At 33.7% G+C, this 27,783-nt stretch overlaps 1 protein-coding gene across 1 annotated transcript; it reads right to left on the bottom strand.

Annotated features, from left to right (window-relative positions):
- On the bottom strand, positions 1–27,663 carry KLHL28 (kelch like family member 28). The gene is made up of 5 exons (XM_082646855.1): positions 27,544–27,663; positions 10,806–11,704; positions 8,096–8,539; positions 5,914–6,122; positions 1–4,783 (listed from the first exon to the last, which is right to left on the bottom strand). The coding sequence occupies exons 2-5, from the start codon at positions 11,702–11,704 to the stop codon at positions 4,620–4,622; spliced, it is 1,716 nt and encodes a 571-aa protein (XP_082502981.1). The 5' UTR covers positions 27,544–27,663; the 3' UTR covers positions 1–4,619.
- Between the last annotated feature and the right edge of the window lie 120 nt (positions 27,664–27,783).

Raw genomic sequence — 27,783 nt, 5'->3', positions numbered from 1 at the left:
CATTACCACAATAGTACACACAAAGAACTTTAAAAATAAAAGACAAAAGAATACAACCTTCAACAAGTTAAATGCCACTTTACTATGTAAACAAAAATAAAACCCTGATGCTAAAAAGATACATATTCAGAGGTAAAATACATATACAAAAACATTTAAACATTAACATAATCCACAACTAGATCACATTCTTTGCAAGAGAGTACAGATATTAGTACTCTACATCTACAAAATTTCAAAATCCTGTTAAAATCAAAACCATCTCTGGTTTATGATACAGCACAATTCATAAGGCAAAAATATAGGCATTATCATCCAGTTCTTTAATTTCACTCGTTTTTAAGGCAAACTTGGAACTTTTTGCTTAGGATTTTAAAATAAATGGGACTTAACACATGATAACTTGACAAAATTAACAATAAATTATCTCTAGTTAAATATGTATAAAATAAAAAGATATGGATAACAATTTTTCTCTCTGCAGAGATGTAAACTGGATTTTTGACTCCATATTCACACCAGGAAGAAAACCTGTAAACCTGTAATATTTAAAATTTATTGTATTCCTCACTCTTCAAATGTGAATCAATACTGAGTCAATATACTGTAAGTGAAAATCTAATAAACATCCAGCCACAGAATAATTGTATCTAATTAAATCATGTCTAACTAAAGTGCTGTCTTACAAAGGAAAAAAAAAGGTTAAGAAGTAGAACTGGATGTTAACTTGACGTGTGACATCTTTATAAGTTATTAACTTTCAAACTACAGAGGTTATAGAGGTTATCACAAGTTTATTGAACTTTAAGCAGTGTATTTATTGTAGAATCTGATTTTCCTGAAAATGAGCACTTCGGTGACAATACCAGAAATCAAACACCAAAACTGAAAACAAACAGCATTATATTTACATATATTTCCTTCAATGTTAGCCAGAGCCTTGATAACATAATATTATTTTAAGTTTCTATAATTCTGTTTTTCTACTAGAAAATATATTATCCAATTTTAGGAAAGTTGGATTCTATAAATATTAGCTTTTAAATAATTCTCTTTCATGTCAATAAAACCTAATTGGACGCTAGAGGACACAAATGTTTATACATAAATTGGATCTCCAATAACTTTTCATGATGTCGGAAATAAGGAATTAGATTCACACTTTACCATAATAGTTATTTGGGTACAGGTCTCCCTTACTATATTTTTCTCTTTGGGTGAAAAGACTATATCTTATTTATATTTCTAGCCCCCATAGCATCTAGCACAGTATCCCATATAGTAGACCCTCCATATTTGTCAAGTTATCAAAATAATTTTTCAAAACCTAATGCCAGGGCTTCCCTGGTGGCGCAGTGGTTGGGAGTCCGCCTGCCGATGCGGGGGGCGCGGGTTCGTGCCCCGGTTCGGAAGGATCCCGTGTGCAGCGGAGCGGCTGGGCCCGTGGGCCGTGGCCGCTGGGCCTGCGCGTCCGGAGCCTGTGCTCCGCACGGGAGAGGCCACAGCAGTGAGAGGCCCGCGTACCGCGAAAAACAAAAACAAAAACCTAATGCCATTCTCCTATTATTTTGATACCACGTCCTAAAATGTAATATTCATTGATGTTTAAAACAGTATTATCAATAATATATGGAATTTATATAACTATCCTTTGGGTTACATTAAAAATCACTTGAGTTCTATTACTATATTTAACAAATATTAAATAGCCAAACATTTCTAACAGATTAAGTCTTCATAACATAATTATAGAAGGCAATTATCTTCTAAATGATTAAATTAATTTCTATTTCCCACTGTTACTTTTTTCCAAAATAGTTCTGGGCAATCTTAAATAGCTTTCTCCTCCTTGCCTGAGTATATAGAATTATTTCTAAAATCTTTAACCCTGGGAATTTATAATCAAACATTTCGAACCTTGTTAACACTAGAAATGTGGCGTTAAATTCACAATTTGTCAGCAAAGTATTCATGATGAAACTTCTCACAAGCTGAATGAGAAGGCTCTATTGTAAAGTTACCAGCTGTCAGGTCATAATACCTCTGGTTCTTATGCACAATTAAGTAGGTTTAGCAAACCTAAAATAAATATTTCTAAATTTGGGGGTTTTTTTTCTTTTCCTTTCACAGGGTTTCATAATTTGTTCTCTAGTATATTGCTCTTACTACTGCCCAAAATGTTTCATATTTAGTCTTCACTGAGATGAAATTTGGATTCTTCCAAAACAATGATCAACTTATGTCTTTGGTCTAATTTACCAAACGATTATATATTTTATACTAATTTGATAGTGGGGATGATATGTGAGGAAAACATTGTGAAAATAAAATGTATAGTATAGATCTGTGTACAATTAAAATAAATTTCTATAGTCTTTCAAATTCCCTTATCTTCTGGGGAGAGAGGCTTAAAAACAGTGTAATAGGATGTATTTAATAATTAACATTGTTAATGTTATCAAGAATAACAATTCTTTCTGATTGATATAAACAGAAAGAAAATTGAGATGGGGATTTAAAATTAAGTATGTGATGGAATCTATTTTAAATTGCTTTCTTTAAATAAAGTCTAGGCCAATCACAATAGTGCACCTTGTTTCTATTCAACAGATTTATTCAAATCAATTATAAAGTTATTGCTATATATCATTAAGTTATTCAAACAAGCAACATAGAAAATATTCAGACTGTCAATATTATTAGTAGCTCCTGTTGAGTTCTTAATTAGAAAGAGACTAAAAATCACTTGCAAGGTTTTATAATCTGTGCAAATATTTATAAAGCATGAAACTACTTATATGATTAAAGATGAGTTCACACAGTTTTGCAGTATATACTTAAGTCTACAACTGGCAGTTTATGGAAGAACAAGGAAAATTGAAAATTGCCTGGCTATAAATAGTTTTCAAGATATAACATATATGCTAAGAAATGAACCTATGTTTTATAATTACAAATGGCTTCTTAACAATAGTTCTGAACATTATGGCACTTAAGAATGCAATATGAACTTTTTCTTAGGAAACAAATATAGTTTTGTAGAGACTATAAAGAGATAGTGGGAAGTTAAAAAAAAAGAAAAGAGAAAGAAAAAATCAAGAGAAGGAAAACAAAATGACTACAGTACCAAAAATACAAGTACCAACATCCTAATAAAATGCAAAGTAATGTATTCAAGATTAAGAGACATTTACTAAAACATGCAAAACAAAATGAATTAACCAGTTCTTTTAAATAAGCTGTCACCTGGGTAAAGCAAACAATTTTGCTTTAAAAGATCGTTTCTTTAGTCAAAGTGGAACTGAATTTAGAACCATTACTCAAGTAAACATCAAGTTCCAGTTTTCCTCAATAACTTTAAAATGTTCAGTTACCTAAGAAATGTACAAAATAATGCTTAACTGCCTAGTGCTTTATATTTAATGCATATATTTCTGTTTTTAAGAAGGGCATATAACATCTAGCACAAGAAGAAAGAAGATAAAATGTATCTTTCTTTAAATCACTATTCAGGAACCATGAAAAGCATAACAGGCCATCTGAATGTTTTTTTGGATGTAAATATTAGTATAAACACTAACATTTTTAATAAGCACAAATGAACCAAGCTGGTAAAAATGAAAAATACTATCAAAACATGTCATGCATATCTCATATTTAACATCCAAAAGAACATTGGTATAGCCTTGTTACAGATCCTACAGTTAGCACCATTTTTATATCTGAATACTTTGAAAAAGCAAACAAAAGTCTTAAAAAAACTAAAATTATTGTAAGCATATATGAAAAAACTCAATGTGCACTAAGAGTGGTACTAAACATTTGTCAAATATTTACATCAACACTGGGAAGCCTGCTGGACTACTAAAAAAAAATTGAAACTGATATGCTTATCTCTTTCTATCCATGCTTAGCATACCATAGATGGGTAACTAAATTCATCCAGCATCAACCTGCCCATATAAAAAAGGCATACACAGTAAGTATCTGATTGCTTAAAATAGGACCCGAAATCATGACAGTAAATGCATTTATCTTGCAAACTTATTACATCCCCAGCCCTAAAGCCATTTAGCAGTAAGAATATCCAGGTGACTCAGTATGGCATGTAATTTACAACTCTTAAAAGTACCAGAAAAAAAAAAAGCAGCCCTTTGTTTAAAATGTGAAGCATATGAATTTATATCCAACAGATAGTATCAGCACTCTGTCTAGTCACTCAGTATACTCCAGCATCTAAGTATCTCTCATCCCGGTAAAAAACGGTGCAGAACAAGGAGGGGGAAGAAAGCTAATTTTTTTTTAAAAAGCAGCAAGGTTTTCTCCACATGTACACTTATGAACATAAAACTATTCTATCCCAGTATTAGGGAAAAAAAGTGCACAATTCAATTGGCAAGATCTTTCCTTTTTTTTTTTTTTTCTTGGATTATCGATTCACTGTATAATCAAGAGCAACCAAAGCTACTTGTCAGTTCAAAGTACCCAACAAAACTTTGAGTCTTCATGCCATTTCAAGTTAAAAAGGAAGCAATGTAGCTTTTGGGCTTCAGAAAACTGGGCATCCTTTCATGCAGCACAAGGTTCATCACTACGCTATTTCCACAAGTCCACACTTGTCAAAGTGCAGTTAATCCAAAATTGCAGCGACAGTATATCATGCCAGCTGAATCCAGCCATGTATCTGAGATAGGGTCATATTTCTGCACGGTATTCAGATAGGAAGACCCTGAGTGACCACCCACTACATAAAGGTAGTTATCAATTACTGCAGCACCAACTCCTAGGAAAGGTGGGTAAAAATAGGGGAAAAAAATATGTTAACCATGAAGCAGACTTCGCACTAAATTAAATTTGCATTTAAATGTTTTCTTAAAATACATTTCAATAACCTATTATTAATTATACAAGCAATATAGCAATATGTGCTTAGTGGAAAAAAATCCCTTAGTATATGTAAAAGAGCTGAAGTCTTCCTTCATCTCTCCTCAATCCTACTCTCCCTCTCTCCACCACAGTTAAATATTAAGAATGTAGTATATATTTTCCCATATGCTTTCTTCTCAATTTATATTTATATTTTTCAAAATTCATTAATTTTTGTTTTCAAATGTGTTAAAATTTTAAATATATATAAACTATATAATTTATGCTTAAAAATTTTACTTTATATATATATAGTTCTAAAAAGAACAAGGCTACCCAAATATTTTACATTTTCATTGTTTTATGGTTTTCCTTCTCAATGGTACCACAGAAACTAATTCTAGTAAACAAGCCTTTCAATTTCCTTCGTATGTTTATTTTTCAGGAGTTTCTTTAATCATAAATGCAAGGAATACTCCTAAAGCATTTCCACCAGTAACTTAAAACGTTCCTTTTAAAATAATGTGATTTGAGTTTGAGTTTAAGGATAATTTCCTCAAAGGTGTATTTGTTTTTCTTTATGAAACCTGAAACCCAACTCTTTCTAGATCAACTATAACTATACCCCTTTAGGAGGAGAGAACATTTGAAAGTAATATACAGACTGCTGATGTACAATAAAAAACAAAATAGAACAACCCTAGGATCCTGGGTGTGTGTGCACGTGTGTGTGTAACATATAAAACAATTACATTTGTTACATGGACACAAAGAGCTTCTATAAGATACTTTCTATTATGAGCATTTCTCAAGATGTGTTGTAGAAGTTTAAAAAATAACAATATGCACATTGGCATATTAAAATCACAGTAAAAAAATCTATATAGTTTTGTCTAATCAAGTTGTCAGTCAAGTTTATCACAAGAAAAGTTTTTTCTGGACAAGTAATAATACTCTTACTGTTATATCCCAAGAAACTACTATTTCAAGAACATCACTATAAAAAATATTGTCCTATATGTTTAGAAATTGGTATGTTATTATTACCTGTTCTGGGTTCTTTCATTGGTCTACACACAGTCCACTGATTTTGATGAGGGTCATATCTTTCAATGCTTGACAAATGTGAAACACCATTATGTCCACCCACCACAAAAATAAAGCCTAGCATGACACCCACACCAAAGTGAATCCTTTTATCTGCCATAGATGCAACCATCTCCCAGGAGTCCTTACTTGGATCATAACGCTCCACACTGCAAATATTCACAAAAGAAAGAATTAATTCACATATCCTTTGTGTCACTCTTCCTACTAAAGCAACTAAAACCCACCAGAGTTTTAAAAGTGCAAACGGACAGATATAAAACAAGAGTAGTTTGTCCCAAATGTTCAGATTTTGCTGATAAAATCACAGGGATAAAAGCTTACCTTGTAGACTGGTGCAATAATAGCCATACCCTACTCTATTATATTGTACAAGCAGCAAGGTGTATTAAAAGCATGGAGCATCTGAAGTCAGAAAATCTGGGTTCAAGTACTAAAATTACATACTTAGACCTATCACTTTGGATTTGTTTCTCCTGGATAAGTCATTTCCTGTAAACATGGGAATAATATAACCTCAAGGATTCATGAATAAAGTCCAATGAGTATGCATGTGAAAGGACTCTGAAAATCACAAACTGAATATAGATGGTTCCTAAAGATACTAAGGATTTTCCACACAGCTAAGGAAAAGGGAAGATGAAGAGAAGGAAAGAAAAGGAATTTTTTTCTTATAGGTGAATTCATGGTGACTAACTGTAAAGCAAACACTACATACTTCATAACAAAAACCGGCTAATCATAATGATTATCGTAATGATTATAATAATCAGAGTAATTTATGAGAATTCACAGATTTAAATAAAGTCTGTATGCCAGAGAATTCTTGGCATTTCCAAGTTGCATTATGGAAATTCAAATCAAATCAGAATTTCCAAATAAGCTTTCCTGGAAAATCCCAGAAGGTCTTTAAGCCTACACTTTCCCTGAAGGGGTGCAAAGGCAAGTTGGTTGAGCTTGTTCTGGTCCTAACCTAACTTCTCAAGAAAGCCTAAAGCATTTGAGAGTAAGTTCAGAATAGGGACTAGACTAGACTAGAAGACTAAACTACAACTATTTCTGAAAGGACACCAGGATAAAAACCGTTAGAGCAAAATCACTAGACAAGAAAAATCCTGTGAAAAACTGTAACAAGAACTCAAACTTCAAAAGCATTATCTCAAAATTAAAGTACTTAACCTTTTATCTTAGAAATTTCTGTTAGCAGCTTTTCAAAAAATAGAAATGCATGTCTGGGTCCCAAATACTTTTCCTTCAACTAAAGGAACAATAAAAAGGGAGAAAAATTTAGCCTACACAGAAATAAAAATTTATAGATGAAATGCTGTTGTGTCATTACTTTCTCAGCCTGTTAACAAACCACCACATACTCTCTTTTATTAAAATGCTCACGATAAATAAAACACATACCACTATTAGAGATATAATACTATTAGAGATAAAATCTTTGGAAGATCGACTTTCAACAAAGGTTCAGAATTATGATTAATTTTCCATATAAGCACTTTATACTTTTGTTTTTCTTATATATATATTTCTCCTTTATTCAGAGAATACTATAAAATACAGAAATCTCACATTTAAATTTCAGCACAGCTCAGATACATAATGATACATGTATGATTACAGAATAAGAATCCAGAACGGAATATTTAAATAAGGCTTAAAGTTTATGATGTGTTATAATATTGTGTAAGCATATAGAAATTACATTTTCCACTTTTTTATTCTACTAAACAACATAGTAACAGATCATCCATCCATACACACACATACAGACACACACATTTATACATACACACACCACGCCAAATCTAAAGTTATCTAACTTCATCTTATTTTCAGATTTCTGAATTCTAAAATCTAGTCCATTTATATTGAATGAATGAATGTAAAATTTAATAAAAGGGATTTGAGTTTTCGGTTTGTATTAAATCTCCATGTAAACCAATTACAATTATACTTGTGGAGCGGTTAAGTTTCCCAAATGTCTATCAATATTACTTTTAAAATTAAAAAGGGAAGTTCATTCATATACACAAATTGTTTAAAATCCAGAAATCATTGTTAATGATACTTTAAAAAAATCTACAAGCATATACAACTTGATTAAGTTAAATACCTGTTCATGTGGGCAGGACCATACCCACCAATGGCATATATCATTCCATCCAACACAGCTGCGGCAAAACAACTTCTTGTTGTAGTCATTGGTGCCACAGGTTGCCACTTTCTTACTTTGGGAATATACTTCTCTACTGATTGTAAATAAGACTGTCCATCATAACCACCTAAAGCATAAAGTTCTCCTGCAAGTACCACTACTCCAAGGGTACTTCGGCTCTCATTCATTCTCTCAAGAGAAGTCCAGGTATTTGTATCAGGATTCCAGCATTCGACTGAATTTTCATGTTTTCTGATAGTGATGCCAGGACGTACGTTAGTTTCAATACCACCTATAACATACACTTTTTGGTCTAAAACGCATATTCCAAATTCATAGCGAGGAATGTTTAGGGGTGCCAAACCAATCCAAGAGTCATTCTGAGGAAAGTACATCTCCACACTAAAGAATAAGCAGAAAAAATTAAATTTAAAACATCAAAATGGCCCATAAACAATATCTGGCAAAACTGAAGATACACGTATGCTCTGATACAGCAATTTCATTCCTGTGTATCTACTCTACTGAATGCCTATTACAGCCAGTTTTGCAAAAGAACACAAATAGAGAAAGGTTTACAGCAGCTCAACACAGTCATCTATCAAAAGGATAATGGATAAATAAGATGTGGTATACCCACCCCATGACAAAGCAATTCCATTCTTAGATATGCACCCAACAGAAATGCACACATATGTATATGTACAACAGTGTTCGCAGTAGCATTATTTGTAATAGTTGAAAACCGGAAACAATCCAAATTTTTCATCAACCATAAAATGGATAAGTAAATTGTGCATATCATATAAGAAAATACTATACAGCAATGAAAATGAACAAACTACAACTACATGTAACAGCGATGAATCTTACACATATAATGTTGAGGGAAACAAGCCAAATTCAAAAGAATATATTCAGTATAGTTTCATTTCTATCAAGTTCAAAAACACTTCTAATCTCTAGATTAGAAATGAGGGTGGTGGTTACCTTTGGGGAGGACAGGGAGGGACCTTAAGGGTGGTTTCTGGGTGTTGTTCATGTTCTTTTCTTGAAATGGTTTGTAATGTTTGCTTTGTGATAATTCATTGAGCTGTACACTTGGAATTTGTGGACTTTTCTGTATATGTGAAACATTTCAATTAATTTTCAGTCATCATATTCATAGTAGAAAGAAAATGTTGTATTATGTCCATCTACTATAATACCATACGCCAACGAAACTAAATGAATTATTTCCTCATGCAATCTCAATTTCATAAACTTACTGCTCAATGATAAAACACATCTCTGAAGAATATACATGGTACCACTGCATTTACATAAAAATGTGTAAAACCTAACTATATACTGGGGCACATATAATATGTGGTAAAATTATAACAAAAAGCAAGAGAATAATACATTAAAAACTCAGAATACTGGTTACTTCTGGGGGAGAGAAGGAGATGGCATCAAGGAGGGGCACAAGGGAACTTTAAAGCTATTGTTAGCCCAATCTCAACAATACTAGTTTTAGACCACAATTAAAATGTACACTGAGACTTTTTAAAAGATAAAGGACATATCAATTGACATTGATAAAACATCAACAGTTTCCTCCTATTGGAGGAAAGAAATGCAATCTACCCAATGTTTCAAAATATTTTAGAATGTTAAATATTCTAATATTTAGAATATTAAATATTAAAGAAATAAATTAAACATAAAAGTTTTCATAAAGCAATCCCATTTAAGGGAAAAGGAAGGTAACATCCAGCTATATTTTCAATGTATAAAAGTTATTTGTATAACACAACATTGTTAATCAACTATACTCCAATATAAAATAAAAATTAAACAAATAAACAAACAAACAAAAAAAGTTACTTGTAGAATGCTCTAAATCAATGATGGCCATGGGCCAAATTCAGCCCACCAGCTACTTTTTTAAGTACAGTTTTATTGGAACACAGCCATGCTCATTTGTTTATGTATTACCTATGGCTGCTCTTGCACTACAATGGCAGACTTGGGTAGTTACAACAGAGACCATATGACGGCGACAAAATTTAAAATATTTACTATTTGGCTCTTTATAGAAAAAGTCTGACAACTCCTACTCTAAATTATCAGAAAAGAAAGCACTTTTTACTACTGTTGTTAAAAAAATATTTACGCTGAAGAAAATAAATTGCATGTAAAGTCCATGATTTATATCAATATCCTGTTTTTTTTTATTTTTTTGGTGGTTACTCTGATTAACTGTATTCATTCAAACATATTCTTGTCCCAGTCTGCTCTCATCACAAATTCCTAGCTCTCCTCTTTAGCATTTTTTGATATAGCTAGCAATAATAAATCCCCTCTGACCTGGTCTGACTCATATAAAGAAAGATGTAAATGATTTCACAAAGGAAAAAAGGGCATAAAATGGAAGAAAAGTTCATGAATAACCAGGATGGATAAAGTTTGTGCACTGGGAGGGAGGAGAGGTGTTTAAAATTGAGAGTGTTGTAGAGAATGGACGACAATGTGATTAAAATAATCAGGTAAGTGATTTAAAAAGAAAACAACAAAAAGAAGCAAATAAACAGGAAAATCAAACTATTTTAAAAATATAATAAATTAGCAAATTTTAAGAGTATAAAATCTATTAGCATCAATCCTTTAAAAGCCTTCTATTTACCTATCCAAACAGGCAAACAGTCCAGATTTTCCTCCTACTGCACAAAGTACTTTGGGAGCACAGCGAGGTCGTGTCATCAAGACTGTCTGATGAGACAGTCTGTGTTCAGGCATAAAGTGGTACTTCAGAGCTTCATTCAAAAGATGTTTACAAGTGCGATCGTCACGAATAAGATGATTTGCTTCATATAATCTAGTGAGAAACTTAACACTCAGCAATGGTAATCGTACACTGTTAAGTAGCTGTGCTAAGTATTTCTGGCGTTCTTGGACGTCATACTTGATCCAAGACTCAAGTGCATAAAAAACAGTCTCTTCAGTAGCTACATTCAAACAGTCATTGGAAACAATTTCATCCAAATCAGCATGCGTAAGCTCAAAAAACTCTTCAGTCTGGCAAACTGCTTCAAAATTCTGGCATATGTATTTAGTGGCTGCCAAATAAAGGTCATGACAACCATATGTCTCTGCAAAGCGAGAAATTCCAATACAATTACCAGGATCAAGTTGGCTTTCAAGAAATGCACAACATTCTTTCAGGACAAGTTTTATCTGGAGTAGGTTTGCTGCTGGAAGGAGAGATTCAACTGTGTCCTGTGAAATAAAAACAGTCCCTGTATAGGCATATTCCACAATGGCCTGGAGAGCAGTTTCATCAATGCACTGAAACTCAACCTCACTGTTCTCTTTTTCAGAAAGGTTTCCAGTAAACATAGCTTTGAAATATGGGCTGATGCTGGCAAGTACCACTTTGTGAGCATGGATTTTAACATCACCTACTCGAAGAATGATGTCACAGAGTTCGTGATGTTGACGAAGAAGATTCAAGCCCTGTAGAAGTTGTTCAGAATGTAAGTGGGTTAAGTTAGCAAGCATGTAGGTCGGGGATGTGTGGTCCATCTACAGAAAAACAAAAAGCATGAATAGTTATTTCAAAATAATCTTGCAAATGATTACTTTTACAGGTAGCACAAAATAACTGAGATTTGTTGTTTATCTGCATGTTTGTTGTTTTTTAAATACTAAATACTAGACAGAGGCTTTTAGAGTTAGAAGGGAAGTTAACAATCATTCAACTCCTTTATTATAGATATTAAGCACACTCCGTGCTTCTGGAAGATGAACAAGATTAAAAATAGAAAAGAAGAAAAGAGACTAGAAAGAAAAGAAGAAAAAGTGAGAGGCAGTAAGGACTGGGGTAGGTTAAATAATTGTTCCCCCAAAAGACATCTGCATCCTAATCCCTGGAAACTTTGAATGGTACTTTTATGGCAAAAAAAAAAAAAAAGACTGTGCAGATATGATTAAGGATTTTGAAATGGGAAGATTATCCTGGGTTATCTAGTTGGGCCCTAAGTGCAATCACATGTACCTTGTAAGAAGGCAGAAGGAGATTTGACACAGACAGAAGAGAAGGTAATCTGACCACAGAGAAAGAGATTGGACTGATGCAGCCACAAACCAATTAACATTGGCAGCCACTAGAAGCTGGAAGAGGCAAGGAACACAGTCTTCCCTAGAACCTCCAGAGGGCACAGAGCCCTGCCAACACCTTAATTTCAGCCCAGTGATAATAATTTCAGACGTTTGGCCTCCATAACTGTGACAGAATAAAGTTCTGTTATTTTAAGCAACTGAGTTTGTGGTAATTTGTTATAGCAGCCATAAGAAATCAACACGTGGATACTTCAGAATGGCTCATAGCAGTTGCTTAGAATAGATGAAAGGAATATAAGACATCTACACAATATGAACTCTTTCCTGTCTCATTCATACCTCAAATACAAGTAATGGGGATAATTTTAAAAAGCAGAAAATTTGGTTCCTATTTTAAAAGTATTATCAAATAGACTTAAAAATTCTGAACATTATTAAATAAAATAAATCTTGGTAGGACTGGGAGAGTATAGCACTTCATTCCTATGCATTTTTAAGTGCAAATATACAAATATTAAAACTTTTATCTTCATTAAGAACATCATCATTTCACACTTGTTTCATTTGAATTTTATGTCCATTAACAAATTTTGTTAACATGACCACATTATAGCTGATATCACCAGCCTCCACTTCTGATCTCTCCAACTAATCTTGCACACATCTAACAGAATAATTCTCAATCAGGGTATCGACAAGTCTCAAGAAACTTGTTGGTCTTCCAGTAGGTACTTTATTCCAGAACAGAATATTGGTAAGAAAACAGCAACCAGAAGGTACATGTTTAGATCTGGGTCTGTTCTTTTTACTTACTATAGTGTTGACCTCTTAAACTTGTTTAACTTCTTTTAGCCTCAGTTTAATGGAAAAAGTTAACATCTAGACTGAAAAGAGAAAAATGAACAACAGGAAAGCAAGTAGATATAGCAAATAAGTGACAGGATTAAGAAAGTAGTCCTAGCTACTTTACATCATTAACTTTACCTTATCTTCATTTTCCTTATCTGTAAAGTGAGATCATAATAATACCTGAACTATATATATCTCACAAGGTTTTTGAGGATCAAATTAGATAATGCACAGGAACATATAACAAACTGTAAGAGTTATGAGTACAGGGTACTATGGTGAGGCAACAGAAATGTAACAGTATCAGCGAAGAACAGGGACCTTGGAAATATAATGAGTTTTAGTTCTAACTGGGTCATATACTATTATATGGAATTGGTACATTTCTTAATCTAAGTATTAATTTTTTCATCCATAAAATAAGAATACCTCCCACTTATCTCAGAAGGTTACATGAAAATTGTTCTGTAAAGTTTAAAGTTCCACACAACTTGAAGTGCTATGAATACAGCACTTAAGTCTCATTCTCTTCTCATGATCCCCACTTTCACTATTTCCCATTCTTTCCATAATGACCTTTCATTCCAATAAAGCTCATGTAATTACTACAGCTCTATATAAATATTTTCTTACATTTGCCAGATTTTGCCTATAAACTTTCTCCTCTCCCGTGTTCTTTTCATCCAATTCAAATTTTCAAAAGGCTAGTTCAAAATTAACTTCATCTGAAAGTCTATAAACATTTAAGTACTCAATTCCTTTACATGCAATTAATTTAATTATAAGTGCTGTTTTGTGAAACATACCCCTCTCAACTCTCATTTGTCTGATTCAACAAGAAGATGTTATTCAGGATGAAAAGTGAACAAACAGGAAAGGTGAATGATACAGAAAATAAGAGAAGGAAATGAAAAATGACACCTAGCTAAAACAATGAGATGAGAAAGGGAAATACAAGGCACACTGATTGGAAAGGAAGAAACAAAACTGTCTTTGTTGGCAGATGACATGACTGTCTAGGTAGAAAATCCAGAACAATTAAAAAAAAAAACAAACCCAAGACAGTGGAACTAATAGGCAATTATAGAAAGTTTGCAAGATACAAGGTTAATATACAAAAGTCAATCGATTTTCTATAAACCAGCAACGAACAAGTGGCATTTGAAATTTAAAACATATAACCATTTACATTAACACCTAAAAATTGAAATACTTAGATATAAATCTAACAAAATTAGGTACGAGATCTATATGAGGAAAATTATAAAACTCTAATAAAAGAAATCAAAGAACTAGCTAAATAAATGGAGAGATATTCCATGTTCATGGATAATATGACTCAACATTATCAAGATGTCAGTTCTTCCTGACTTGCACTTCAGATTCAATGCAATCCCAATCAAAATTCCAGCAAGTTATTTTGTGGATGTTGCAAACTGATTCTAAAGTTTTTATGGGGAGGCAAAAGACCCAGAATAGCCAACTCAATATTGAAAAAGAAGAATAAAGTTGAACAACTGACACTACCCAAATTCAAGCATTATTATAAAGCTGTAGTAACCAAGATGGTGTGGTACTGGTGAAAGCACAGACAAACAGACCAATGGAACTGAACAGAGAGTCTAGGAACAGACCCGCATAAATACAGTCAACTGATCTTTAACAAAGCAGGAAAGGTAATACGATGGAGAAAAGATAGTCTTTTCAATAAATGGTGCTGGAATGTAAAGTAATAAATGAATCTAGACACAGACCTTACTTATATCCTTCACAAAAATTAACTCAAAATGGATCACAAACCTAAATGTAAAATGCAAAACCATAAAACACTTAGAAGATAACGCAGGAGTAAATTCTAGATGACCTTGGGTATGGCAATGATTTTTTTTAGATAAGACACCAAAGGTACAATCCACACAAGAAAGAATGATAAGTTGGATGTCTCTATAAAACAAAACAAAACAAAACAAAAAACCACAAAAAAGCTTCTACTTTGGGAAAAACAATGTCAAGAGAATGAGAAGACAAGCCACACACTGGGAGAAAATATCTGCAAAAAACCACAACTGATAAAGAACTGTTATTCAAAATAAACAAAGAAATTTTAAAATTAAACAAGAAAAGTAACAATCTGATTAAAAAATGGAATAAAGACCTTAACAGATATCTCATCAGAGAAGATACAGATGGTAACTAAGCAGATGAAAAGATGTTCAAGATCATGTGTCATGAGGGAACTGCATATTAAAACAACGACATACTACCACACACCTATTAGAATGGTCAAAACCCAGAATACTGAGAACACCAAATGTTGGACAGAATGTAGGGCAAAAGGAACTTTCATTCATGGCCGTGGGAATGCAAAATTGTACAGCCAGTTTGGAAGACACTTTGTTAGCTTCTTATAAAACTAAACATACTCTTACCGTACAATCCTGCAATCGCCTTCCTTGGTATTTACCCAAATGAATTGAAAACTTATGTCCACACAAAAACCTGCACATGGATGTTTATTGCAGCTTTACTCTGAAGTGCCAACACTTGGAAGCAACCAATATGTCCTTCAGTAGATGAATGGATAAACTATGGTACAACAAGACCATGAAATATTATTCAGTGCTAAAAGAAATGAGCTGTCAAGCTATGAAAAGACATGGAAAAAATGTCTTATCAAGTAAAAGAAGCCAATCAGAAAAGGCTATATACTGCAAGATTCCAATTATATGACATTCTGGAAAAGGCAAAACTATGGAGACTGTAAAAATATCAATGGTTGCTAGGAGTTAAGGGGGACGGAGGATGAATAGGCAAAGCACCCAGGATCTTCAGGACAGTGAAATTACTCTATATGATATTATAATGGTAGATATGTATCATTATATATTTGTCCTAACCCACAGAATACAGAACACCAAAAGTGAACCTTATGGTAAATTATGGACTTTGGGTGATAATGACATGTCAATATAAGTTCATCAATTGTAACAAATGCACCACCGTGGTGGTGGACGTTGATAATGGGGGAAGGTACACATGTGTTGGGAAAGGGTGTAAATGGGAAACCTCTGTACCTTCCTCTTAATTTTGCTGTGAACCTAAAACTGCTCAAAAAAAATAGTCTTTTAAAAAAGTAAATTAAAAAAAAAGGAGACCTAGCTACCTTATAAGTTCACATCTCTCCCAGACCAAACAATTATGTTCCAAGATATTTAAAAGAACCTGTGAATGAGATCCCTGAATCATTGCCAGTGCCACAAGACAGGAGACTATTTTCAAAACTAAGAGTGTAATTTCTACTAAAATTCTGGTAAGGTTAATGTTAATTTCAGATAACACTTTAAAACAAAGGATCAAAGGTTTGATAATGTGAATACTTAGAAGAGGATGTAGTGATCTCTAAGACTAGGATGCATGAGTTAACAAGAAGACGTGTCACAGATTAATCTTTTTTTTTTTTCTGATGTATTTAGAAGACTTGCAGATCAGAAAAATATACAATGTTTAACTAGATACTTGTAAAGAATTTTATAATGCTTTTATGATTTTGAGAACAAAACCAAAAAATATAAGCTAGTTCAGTTAACTAAATTAGCAAGTGGTTGGACAACCACACCAGAGTATATACTACTTAATGAAATGAGGTCCACCTGGAGGGAGGTTTCTGATGGTATATCATAAGGCCTAGATGAAGATACTGCAGGCAGGTTCTTCAGCTTTGCAGATGATATGAAGCTGCAGAGGACAGCAAATACATCAGCTAACAAAACATGGATCCCAAAAGACCTGACATCTAATAAGAAGAAATTTAAGAGGGATAAATGTTAAGATTCTATAGTGGATTCCAAAACAACTATACAAGTACAGAAAAAGAGAGAAAAGACTCATCTGTAGGATGTGTTTAAAGGGTTTAGGGATTTTAATTTTAGTAATACTTTAGCACACTAATCTTATGGAGGTTTAAGGTGCGTTAATAGAACTATAATATACAGAACTAGAGAGGAGACATTCCACTTGGCTCTGCAAATGTCAGACCACATCTGGAATACAGATTTGGAGTACCATCCTTTAAAAGGGATCTAAACAAAGTAAAAGGCCTGATGAAGAGAAGAAATTCAAGACATCTTATGGGTGTTGAGTCAAAAAAAAAAAGGAAATCTGAGAGTTATGTGAAAAACCAAAGGGTGAAAGTTACTCAGTAATAATACAATAATATAGGATTGTTTTGAGGATTAAATGCATTTATGCATATAAAGTGCTTAGAATAGTGCCTATCACTTAGTAAGCTCATGATAAATATCTTATTTATTAATAAGTTATCTTATTACTAGTCATTTTTTTTATGTTGTTTGCTTAAGAGGTATTTTGCTTTCTATGTTGTACCATCTCTTACTACTGGGTAAGAAATCTACTTTGTACAAGGTACCATCTTTGTACAAGATGTCAGTGGACATCTTGGACCACACAAAGTATTGAAGAATTGTTGATTCTCAAATCAAGTTAATGAGTTATTGGTTAGATTCATTTTTAGTATAAATAGAAATCATACAGTAATAGACCTTTATACTAATTTTTGTATATCCAATTCAAGACTGGTAAATTACCATCAACATGATATAAAAGCATACTACAATATTGATTTGTAAATATACATACACACACATATATATGTACACATGCAACACATAAAAGAACATATGTTTGTGTATATATGACACATATCCAGATATGCAGGATGGTATAATTTTAAGAGACTGGGCTCTGGAATCAGGTTCCTAGGGTTACAATATTGTTTGTACTATTTAATAGCTATGTTACCTTGGGAAAGTGGTCTTAAAGTCTCAGTTTTCTCATCTGTAAAGCACAGACAAAATAGTACACATAGCACTCAATAATCATTAGGTGCTATTTATTATTATCATTATCTTCCTTAAGAAGACTCGGTTTTTGCCAGCTAAACCCATGTGACTCCCTTCCACACTCACCAAAAACGGAACAAAGCTTACTTACTGTCAAATGAATAAATACAAACAGGGCAAGGCCAAAACCTGACTAATTTGACCAGAAAAGATACAGCGAGCCACTTTTAAATTTAAACAGTTTATTACTTACAGACAGTGAAAGAAGACTAAGCTCCCTGGATCCTTGTCCCACATACTAAAAAGGACAACACAGAAACAAAAGGGGCTGGACGGCAGCTATACAAGTTGTGAAGAACCCAAACTACAGCAGCAGCAGTTTTATATTCCGGAGCTCTATTCTGCGGGGCAGCGGGACACGAAAGTCCCATACCTCATCACACCAGGGAGGTAAAGAGAAACTGTCTCATGGCAGACTCCCAGGGGTGACAGAGAGGTAGGTCAGAGATGGTCTTGCAGCAGCTCCTTAAGGACCATCCATCCTCTCATGTTCCAGGAGAATCACAAGGTGTTCCAAGACTCAGATAAGCTTCAGTCCCACAGTCCAAGCTTTTGCCTATGTGGACACATGCAATGTCACCAGAATGCCACGATGAAGCTATTCCCCTACACTTATACCCTCTGTAGTATTTTTCCTTTATCTCACTTTCCTATTACCCCCCAAAATAATAAAAATGATCAAAGGTTTAAAAACCACTCAAGAAGGATACTGGTAAAGATGACTTCATAAAAGAAAACCCATACATATTTCTATCATTGTACTGGATTCAAATGACATGATGTTTAATCCCTTTAAGAAGTATTGAGAATAAAGTTTAAGAGATTATACTCTTAACATGTAACCAAAACAATTTGAACTAAGAACTTGAAAAAGGCAAGGTAAATATAGGGAACTTAAAATGAATTACATTGGAGGTTTGCCATAACATCATTCTTAACATTTTAAATTTGACTCCTTTTCTCTCTCAAGAAATCTGACTTAAGAGAAATTAACAGAACTTTAAAAAGAGAGAGCTTTAAAACAATGGTTCTCCAAATACGATCCTTGCACCAATAGCATCAGCATCACCTAGGACCTGCTAGAAATGCAAATTCTAGAGCTCAACCACACATCTAAGGAATCAGAAACTAAGGAAGGGGCAGCAATCTGTGTTTTAAGAATGCATTAGTATTTTTATGCACGCTAATGTTTGAGAATCGGTTAAAATATTTCCAGCACAAGTGTAACTGCTTAAAAATTATAGCAAATTATAACTGTTACTCCTTCAAAATTATGAATTACAACTGTGACTATACTTGGTTCTTAGTTATTTACCCGTAAATGGCTAAAGATAACTCACAGAAGCAATAATTCCTCATCTTCAAAACCTAACCTTTGTCAGTTTTACACTGGCAGTTTCATTTATCTCAATAACAACCTTGTGCAGAATGAAGAACAAGTACCATAGAAAACAGGAAAGAACAGTGAGGAAAAGTGTGAATTTCAGGGCCAGAGAGATTAGTGGGTTCAAGTCAACATTTGACTACTTAATAGCTGTAGACTTTGGGCAAATTACTTATTCTAAACTTGAACTTTCTCATCTGTAAAATTTGTTGTGGATTAAATAGAATGTTTGGTTTGGAGAAACAAATCAATGGTGAAAAATAGAAAATACAGAAATAGATAATTTAATATATGCAAATTTAGTTTATGATAAAGGCAGCATCTCAAAATCAGTGAGGAAAAGAGGGACTTTTAAATAAACATGTTGGGATAACTGAGCCTCAGGAAAATAGATAAAATCAGATCCCTTCCACATATCTATGCCAGGATAAATTCCTTATGGATCAAAGGTATAAATGTAAAAAATGGAATCATACAAGTATTAGAATAAAATGGAGTGAATTCCTCTATAACTTGAGATTAGAGAACAGTTTCCTAACTATGGTACAAAACCCAGGGGCAATAAGTTAAAAAGTAGATCAAATCAATTACATTAAAAAACTTTGAATAGCTAAAAAAATCATAAGCAAAGAACAAAATATAAATGAGATTGAGAAAAAAATTACAATATATATAAAAGATGTATCAGCAATAAATAAAACATTCCTAAAATACTCTAGCCCTATAGAAAAATTAGGCTGAAGAAATGAACAGATGGTTAAAAAATACAAATGGTTCTTAAGTATATGAAAAATCACTCAACTTCAGTTATAATCAAATGAATTAAAACTATATGGAGTTAACAATTCTCTCCTGACAATATACTCTTGGTGAGGCTGTAAGAAAGAGGCACACTCATACATCCTTGTGGGAATGCTGAATGATACAGACCTCTGGAGATAAATTTGGTAAGTTTAGCAAAATTACATTTGCATTTACCCTTTGATCCAACAATCCTACTTCTAAGAATTTATCCAAAAAATACACTGGCAAAAAATATATAAAGACAAATGCATAAGGTAATAATTGTAGGTCTATTTGTACAAGTTAAAGAATAATACCTTATGCTTTTGTACTTTCATATTTGAGAGACCAAGAGGCAACTGACCAAGAATTTTACAACTCTAATGCCCACCAACCAAAGAATGGCTGAAAAAAACTATGGCACATCCACACAATGGAGTACTATGCAGCTGTGAATAGAAATGAGGAATCTCTGCGTATACAACTCTGCAGGATCTCCCTGATCCAAGCAAGGAAGAGAAATGTGTGTATAGTATGTCACTATTTATCTAAGAAAGGGGAGGTTACAAATATACATACCTACTTATTTTTTTTTAAAAAAAGGAAATATTACATGGTATATTTTTTAAAAGGTTACCTAACAGAGAAGGGAGAGAAAAGAGTGGAGAGGATAGAGATAGAAGCTACACATCTTTGAATACATCCCATTTATTGATTTGACTGTGGAATTAGGGAATTATTTTACACAATTATAAAGCAAAATTAAACCTTAAAAACACAATCCATAAGAAACTTGAAAATAAAAGGAAGCAAAGGAACCCAATGTTCATCTAGTTAGTAGCCTAACCATACCATTCCAAATAACCTTAAAACAGTAATTTGATAGTCCATCCCTAGTGGGGTATGCCCTAAAAATTTTTACACCACTTTCAGTAATCACATTGTTGGTGAGAGTGTTATTTGTATTCTGAAACTGTTACTGTGCATTGCCACAATGCATAATTACATGACATTTCTAATTCTATCGTCCCTACAGTCATTTGTGATCTGGGATTCTCAATATGGGAGAAGAGAAAGATGTAAGACTGAGACATTAAATATAAACCTTGTAGTCTGATTTTGAATTAAAAATATCAGAATATACAGAGAAACAACATTATATACACTAATACATATGTATATACATATGAAATATATGAGGTATACAAATGTATATTAAGAAAAAAATTGTATTTCCTAGCTCTACTGAAAAGGGCTAGAAATTACAACCAACCCAGTAGCAAAGAACACTCCTCCTAGCACCAGATGTGGTCCCTAAATATTGTTTCCTTCCAAGGGAACAGAACTCCTTGGAAAAATGGCTGATTCCAGACCTGGGGCAGAAAATGTCACCATAAATTTGAAATCTTTACATACTAGGTAGCAATAAAGCTATCAATGATGTCTAAGGTCATAAAAAACTTAGGAGCCAAACTGAATAGGCTTCTCATTAGTCAAAGAGATGGGACAAACTGATCATCAATTATAGTAACTGCAATTGATTAAAACACAGCAGACATGCTTAAATCCATGAGTTCATAATGATAATAAAATTAGAATAATTTAAAAAAAGTGATCACCACTGGAGGATGCTAATGAATCAACTCATTATTTGAAACCTAGCAAATAAAGGGAAAGAATCAAGCATTTATCATGCCTTTCCTATAACAAATGTACCACTGGGTTACCAAATAGATGAGGATAAGTTTTTCTTTATAAAAGTACTCCAGTTATTAAAGAAGGAATGGTAGAGTATCACCATTTTACAATCTTAATGAATTAATAGAGGTAGGCATTGATTATGAAGGGCTGCTAATGTCACAAAAACAGAGACAACCAGACATCAGGGTCTTCTGATGGAAGATCATAATACCACCTATAAATACTTTTGCATACTCCCACTCACCACACACACACACCCCCCAAAATCAAACATGTAGTCAACAGACTAGATCCAACTATTAATTTATAAGATATAAAGAAAACAGAAAAAGCATGTTAAACTATAACAGAAGGATGCAGTCAGCAAAAACATCCTGTGAGAAATTTTATGGCATAAGTAACGTAGACAGCTTCAACAAATAAATGGAAAGAAATAGGATGAAAATGAACCTACAGATTACTATAAACTTAAAAGACATTATCAACCAAATACAACCTGTGATTCATACAGGTGCATGCACACACATATCATATACATACACACACATACACACAACATTTAGGAGACAACTGGGAATTTTGTACCCTGACTGTATTATTGATTATATTAACTAATCACTGTTATTTTATTCTTTGTTGTTGAACAGTAATACCATAGTTTTGTTTTTAAGAGTTTTTATCTTTTACAAATACATACTGAAATATCGGTAGATAAAATGATGTCAGGGACTGGTTTCAAATTAATATAGGATGAGGGATTGGATAGAAATGGATATGATGCCATGAGTTGATACCTGCTGAAGCTGGGTGACAGGTACATAAGGGTTCATTACATTATTCTACAATTGCATGTTTATGAGATTTTGTACAGGAAAAAAGACATAAAGAAAAAAATATATGGCACTAAACTTCACGTAAGACTTACAGATGAAGAACCTGAAGTTCAGAGAGTTTAGATGAATTAACAAGATCACACAATTAGTTAAGACGTTACTGGGACTATAATATTTTCTTAACCTTAGAACAATGTTCTTTACATATTACATTAAAAAAATTACAATGCTGATCAGTGTTTACCTGCTTAAAATATTTACTGAACCAATTTATAATTGTTGCTATTCCTGATAAGACTAAATTATTCCATAAAGAGCATCTAGAATATCTTTGATTGCCATAATGTACCAGCTACTGTTCTAAGCTTTTTACATGTATTAACTCCGTTCATCCTCAGAGTAACACCATGAGATAGGCACCGTTATTATTATTATCCCCATATAACAGATGAAGAAATCTGAGGCACAGAGAAATTAAGCCTAAGGCAAGATTTAAACCTTTGCACTCTGTCTCCAGAGTTCTTAAATACTATGTTATACTGCCTCACTTATAAACTCATAATTTCTTTTATTTTTTATTTTTTTGCGGTACGCGGGCCTCTCACTGTTGTGGCCTCTCCCGTTGCGGAGCACAGGCTTCGAACGCGCAGGCTCAGCGGCCATGGCTCACAGGGCCAGCCGCTCCGCGGCATGTGGGATCTTCCCGGACCGGGGCACGAACCCGTGTCCCCTGCATCGACAGGCGGACTCTCAACCACTGCGCCAACAGTGAAGCCCCAAAACTCATAATTTCTTAATCTTATTCAAGTTTTAACTCAAACGAGAAACTAGAAAGGTACAGAACAGAAACCCATGAAGGACAGATCATATACATATATATAAAATATACACACACACACACACACACACACACACTATGTCGATCAGATACAAGAATACATCAGAGCTTTAAAATGAAATAAAGAGAGGTCCATGGAACAATCATTCCCTTCTGTTATTTATATAATAGTAGGATTGATTCTTCTTTCCCCACATCCCTGCCATACTTTTTTGTTTTTAATTTTGGTACCATAAAACAAATACTTAGGAGTACTCTAAATCCAGGTAACTGGATTGATTAGTCAAAATTGAATAAATGGTATCCATTTGAAAAGTTTTAAAAAGGTAATAGCATTGTACTTCACTTCTAATCACATTCTTATTACATAAATATCCACAATATAAAGATAACATTAGATAAGTTTAAAATAAAATCAAACATTCCATAGTCTACAGCAGCTTCACAATTTTAGATTCTGAAATCAAGCTATTAAAGGTCAAGTTGTGAGTTAGTATACTTAATTGACACCTAAGCTACAAAACAGTGGTGCTGAAATCAGCTGGGAGGCAATCATCTGCTACAAAGAGAGCAAATAAACGGTCAAGAGAAATAAGAATTGTTTAAATTTCTTTCCCACAGTTCAATTTTCCTCACAGAAGAATTCAACTAATGATGGCATAATAATTTTGGCAGTGAGCCTATGGAACAAGTTGGCATATTTTCCTTTTCTCTGAGATTGACTTTCATTATATCTAGAGAAACAAAAGTAAAATTAGAAGCCTGTTATAATACCAGTCATTATATCATAGGCTCCAAAATAACACAGAAGAAAGCAAGTCCCCAAAGCCACTACTACATCCACTAAAAGCTCTAAGTTACATAATTAAACCATCTACTGAAAAACTGGTTACAAAAAATGTGAAATCCTGTTAACAGATTAGTGCTTAAAATGCAACCAAAAATTTTTTTTGTTTAAAAGTAGCATTTTGACTCAGAAATGCACAATGGATTTGGAGCATAAACCTAAGTAAATGAAATATAACACTGATACACATCAAGAAAAACTGTTTAATCCTACATGTATAAAAATAAGCTCATAATTTCTTAACCTTATTAAAGTTGTGACTCAAACAAGAAACCAAAAGGGTTCAGAACATAAACCCAAAGACGAAGATTAAAATACATATAATCAAATAATACATAATAATAGATATGAGTGATTAATGATGGAAAAATCTAATTTTATCCTATAGTTTCAACACTCTCCCCCACCAAAAGTTTTCCAAAGCTCTAAGCAAACAGCTAAATTGACTCATTTGAGTAATTACTTTCTGATGCAAACACCCACAAAATGTGCCACAGTACAAATGTAGATGATGTAACCTCAAAAAATTGTTGTGAGGATTCAATGAGTTAATATTCATTAAGTACCCAGCAAAGTGTATGGCACACAGCAAACACTCAAATAATAGTGTAATTATAATTACTTGTTAATGTTAATAGCACCTTTCATTTCCATAGCAATTCTTCACAATAATTTCTTAAACTATACAAAATTCTTAACAGTTTACAGAATTCAAACTGGTTTCCAATATTCCTGGATGTCTGTAAAATCTGAGTAAGAACAAGGAAAAAACTATAGTGGTTCATCCAACCAATTAATATTTTATTCTGACTGTGGAAATAAAGGATGCTTTTAGGGCAATTGCGTTTACCTTAACTTCAGCTCAAAAAATTAAGGTATGTATCAGAAACATTCCTTAATTTAACTAACTAATCCATTAATTTAAGTAAACTTTCTTGAACTTACTGAAATTATTTTGAAATTATTATTTTAACTTTTTTTATCTGAATTTGCTATTTTCAATGTATTCTTAATTACTCCCTTTCAACTTTCAGAGGTGTACTATTAATACACCTAATAGTGTATTCCACTGTTCTGGAATTTGATTTAAAAATTTTTATCCTATCTCTCTATATGGTTAAATATAAAAGACTTTTCTAGTCAGTACACAATTCCTAGAATTCAAGAATAAGATTTTTAAAAAATCTACTTCATAATAGAAATAAACAGAATATACATTAATTGGATGAGATTTATTTTCCACAAAATAACTCTAAAAGATAGTAATATATGGGGTGCTGATAAGGTCCCATTTCCTGGTCCCATCCACCATGAAGACTAATGCATCTTCCAAGTCTTCATCAAGGAAATTAAAGGTAACAGATATAAAATAGACTGCAATCTATAACATAGTGATCTACAGGGCCCTGAGAAAAGTGGTCAAAATGAAAACTCACCATGCTTTGTTCCAAGGAAAAGGATATAACTAGTTGATTTAAGTATCCAAGCCCCTTGAAAAAGTATTCTTTATATAGAGAAGGGGTAATTCTTAAGCTTCTACCATAATTTTGATGATGATATATAATTCAGGACTTTCCAAGTTCACTTTCTTTGTTCCACGATTACCACACAACTTCCCAAGTTCTTGCATACAGGAAAGAGTGCACTGGATTTTCAACCTGAAAATTCTGATTACTGGAAAGGGTTATCTTCTATTCCAACATAAACTGGCATTCTAATGTGTACATTCTGATGGGTACATCATTCTTTTAGTTAAGTCTGAATTGAGTTCCTGAAGTCTGAGCATACATGAGTAAAAGTATAAATTTGAACTTCTTACGCTGGAAATATGAGAACTAGACATTCCTTCTCATTGACAACTTCTAAAATCATCTCTTGGTTTTCACTCCCCTGCCCTTACCCTGCCTCTAAAATTAAAAAAAAATTTTTTTCTTTTTAGTTAAACCAAATTTAGGCAAATTCATTTAAACACCAAAATGACTAATTAAAATCAAAGTAACAACCTAGAACTTAAACCAAAACAGAAGGATGCATGTTTACACAAGCCCCATTTACATTTACTCTACTCCCAAAAGAAAGGGGAAAAAGAAAAAAGAAAAACCTATAATAATCAAATTGTGCTTTAAGACAACACCCAGAAGTTATTTTTGAACTTCCATTGTCCAGCAAAAATTATTTATAAAGTGGTTTGGTATGCTAAGACTTAAAAAAGTATTTAAGAGACATGTGGTACAGAACAGGGTAGGAACACTTGCATTTTAAGTGCATAAATTGTGGACTTCAAATGATAACAGACTTTTCTCACTGGGTCATTCAAAAGCAACTGTATTACTCCTTCCCAAAAATATTTTCTTCCACACTCCAAAGAACTCAGCCTCACACCAGGCATTCCAGCTCTTCAATTGTTTCCGCTTAAGTTTAATTACAAGAAGGAAAAAATGCTCACCAAATTCACAGTTCGCCTAAAACAAAGAAACGTCTATTATCAACTCTAAATCTACAGGGCAGAATTCTCTTAGGACCGTGATGCCAAGAACTTCAACAGCAGCTGAAATTCTTTGCAGTCTCGGTTTCCAGGATACTGAAAGGCTGCAGAGACGCGGGAGGATCCTGCAGGGAGGCTGGGGCTGCGGAGGGAGCGGGAGAGGGGAAGGGGTGAGCCCCACAGAGGAACTGCATTAGACTTTGAGAACCTATGAGGGAAAGAAGGTTAGCTACAAGGAAAAACAGATTTATCTCCAGATCAAGTTCGTTTTCAAAGAGAACTTAAAGTGATGAGGATAAGGAAAAATGACAGAAAACCATTAACCCTCCAAAACCGGAGGGTAAGCGAAATAGGAAAAGGGGGTTGGGGGGGGAGGGCGAGGCGAGTAAAGGCCTAAAACACCAGGATTTGAAAAAAAGTACGCGAGCTCTGAGCTTGGCCTTGAGCCGGATCTCCCGTCCCGGTAAGCGGACGGCAGGCGGAAAGGATCGCACTTCGGGCTGTAGATAGCAACGCGTTTACAACGGTTGAGCCCTGCACAAGAAGATGTCGCCTCTCTCCCTGCTTGCTCCCGTTCATTTCTTTACATCTTACTCCAGCACCAGCGGCACTCCAGCAGAACTCTGCCAAAGCCTGCGCCGCAGGACAGCAAAAGGAAAATACCTGAGTCCCAGGAATCACGCCCGCAGTAACAGGAGGAGGAGCCGTGGACAACGGGAACCCGGGCAAGATCCTCTTTTGCCTTCAGTCAAATCCCAGTTCTTACGGGTGGGGCGGGGAACTTCCGCCCTGAGCGAGGAGAGCGTCACTTCCCCTTAATGCCTGCTCTCTTCCTCGCCCTTCTCCGCTCCAGATTCGCTCATTACGTTCGCAACGTTTTCACTTCCTTTTCCAGGGGCCTTC

Source organism: Grampus griseus, assembly GCF_964374135.1.
Source record: "Grampus griseus genome assembly, chromosome: 2".
Lineage (NCBI taxonomy): Eukaryota > Metazoa > Chordata > Mammalia > Artiodactyla > Delphinidae > Grampus > Grampus griseus.
The sequence above is the reverse complement of the archived record's forward strand: the minus strand, read 5'-3'. Positions and strand labels throughout refer to the sequence as shown.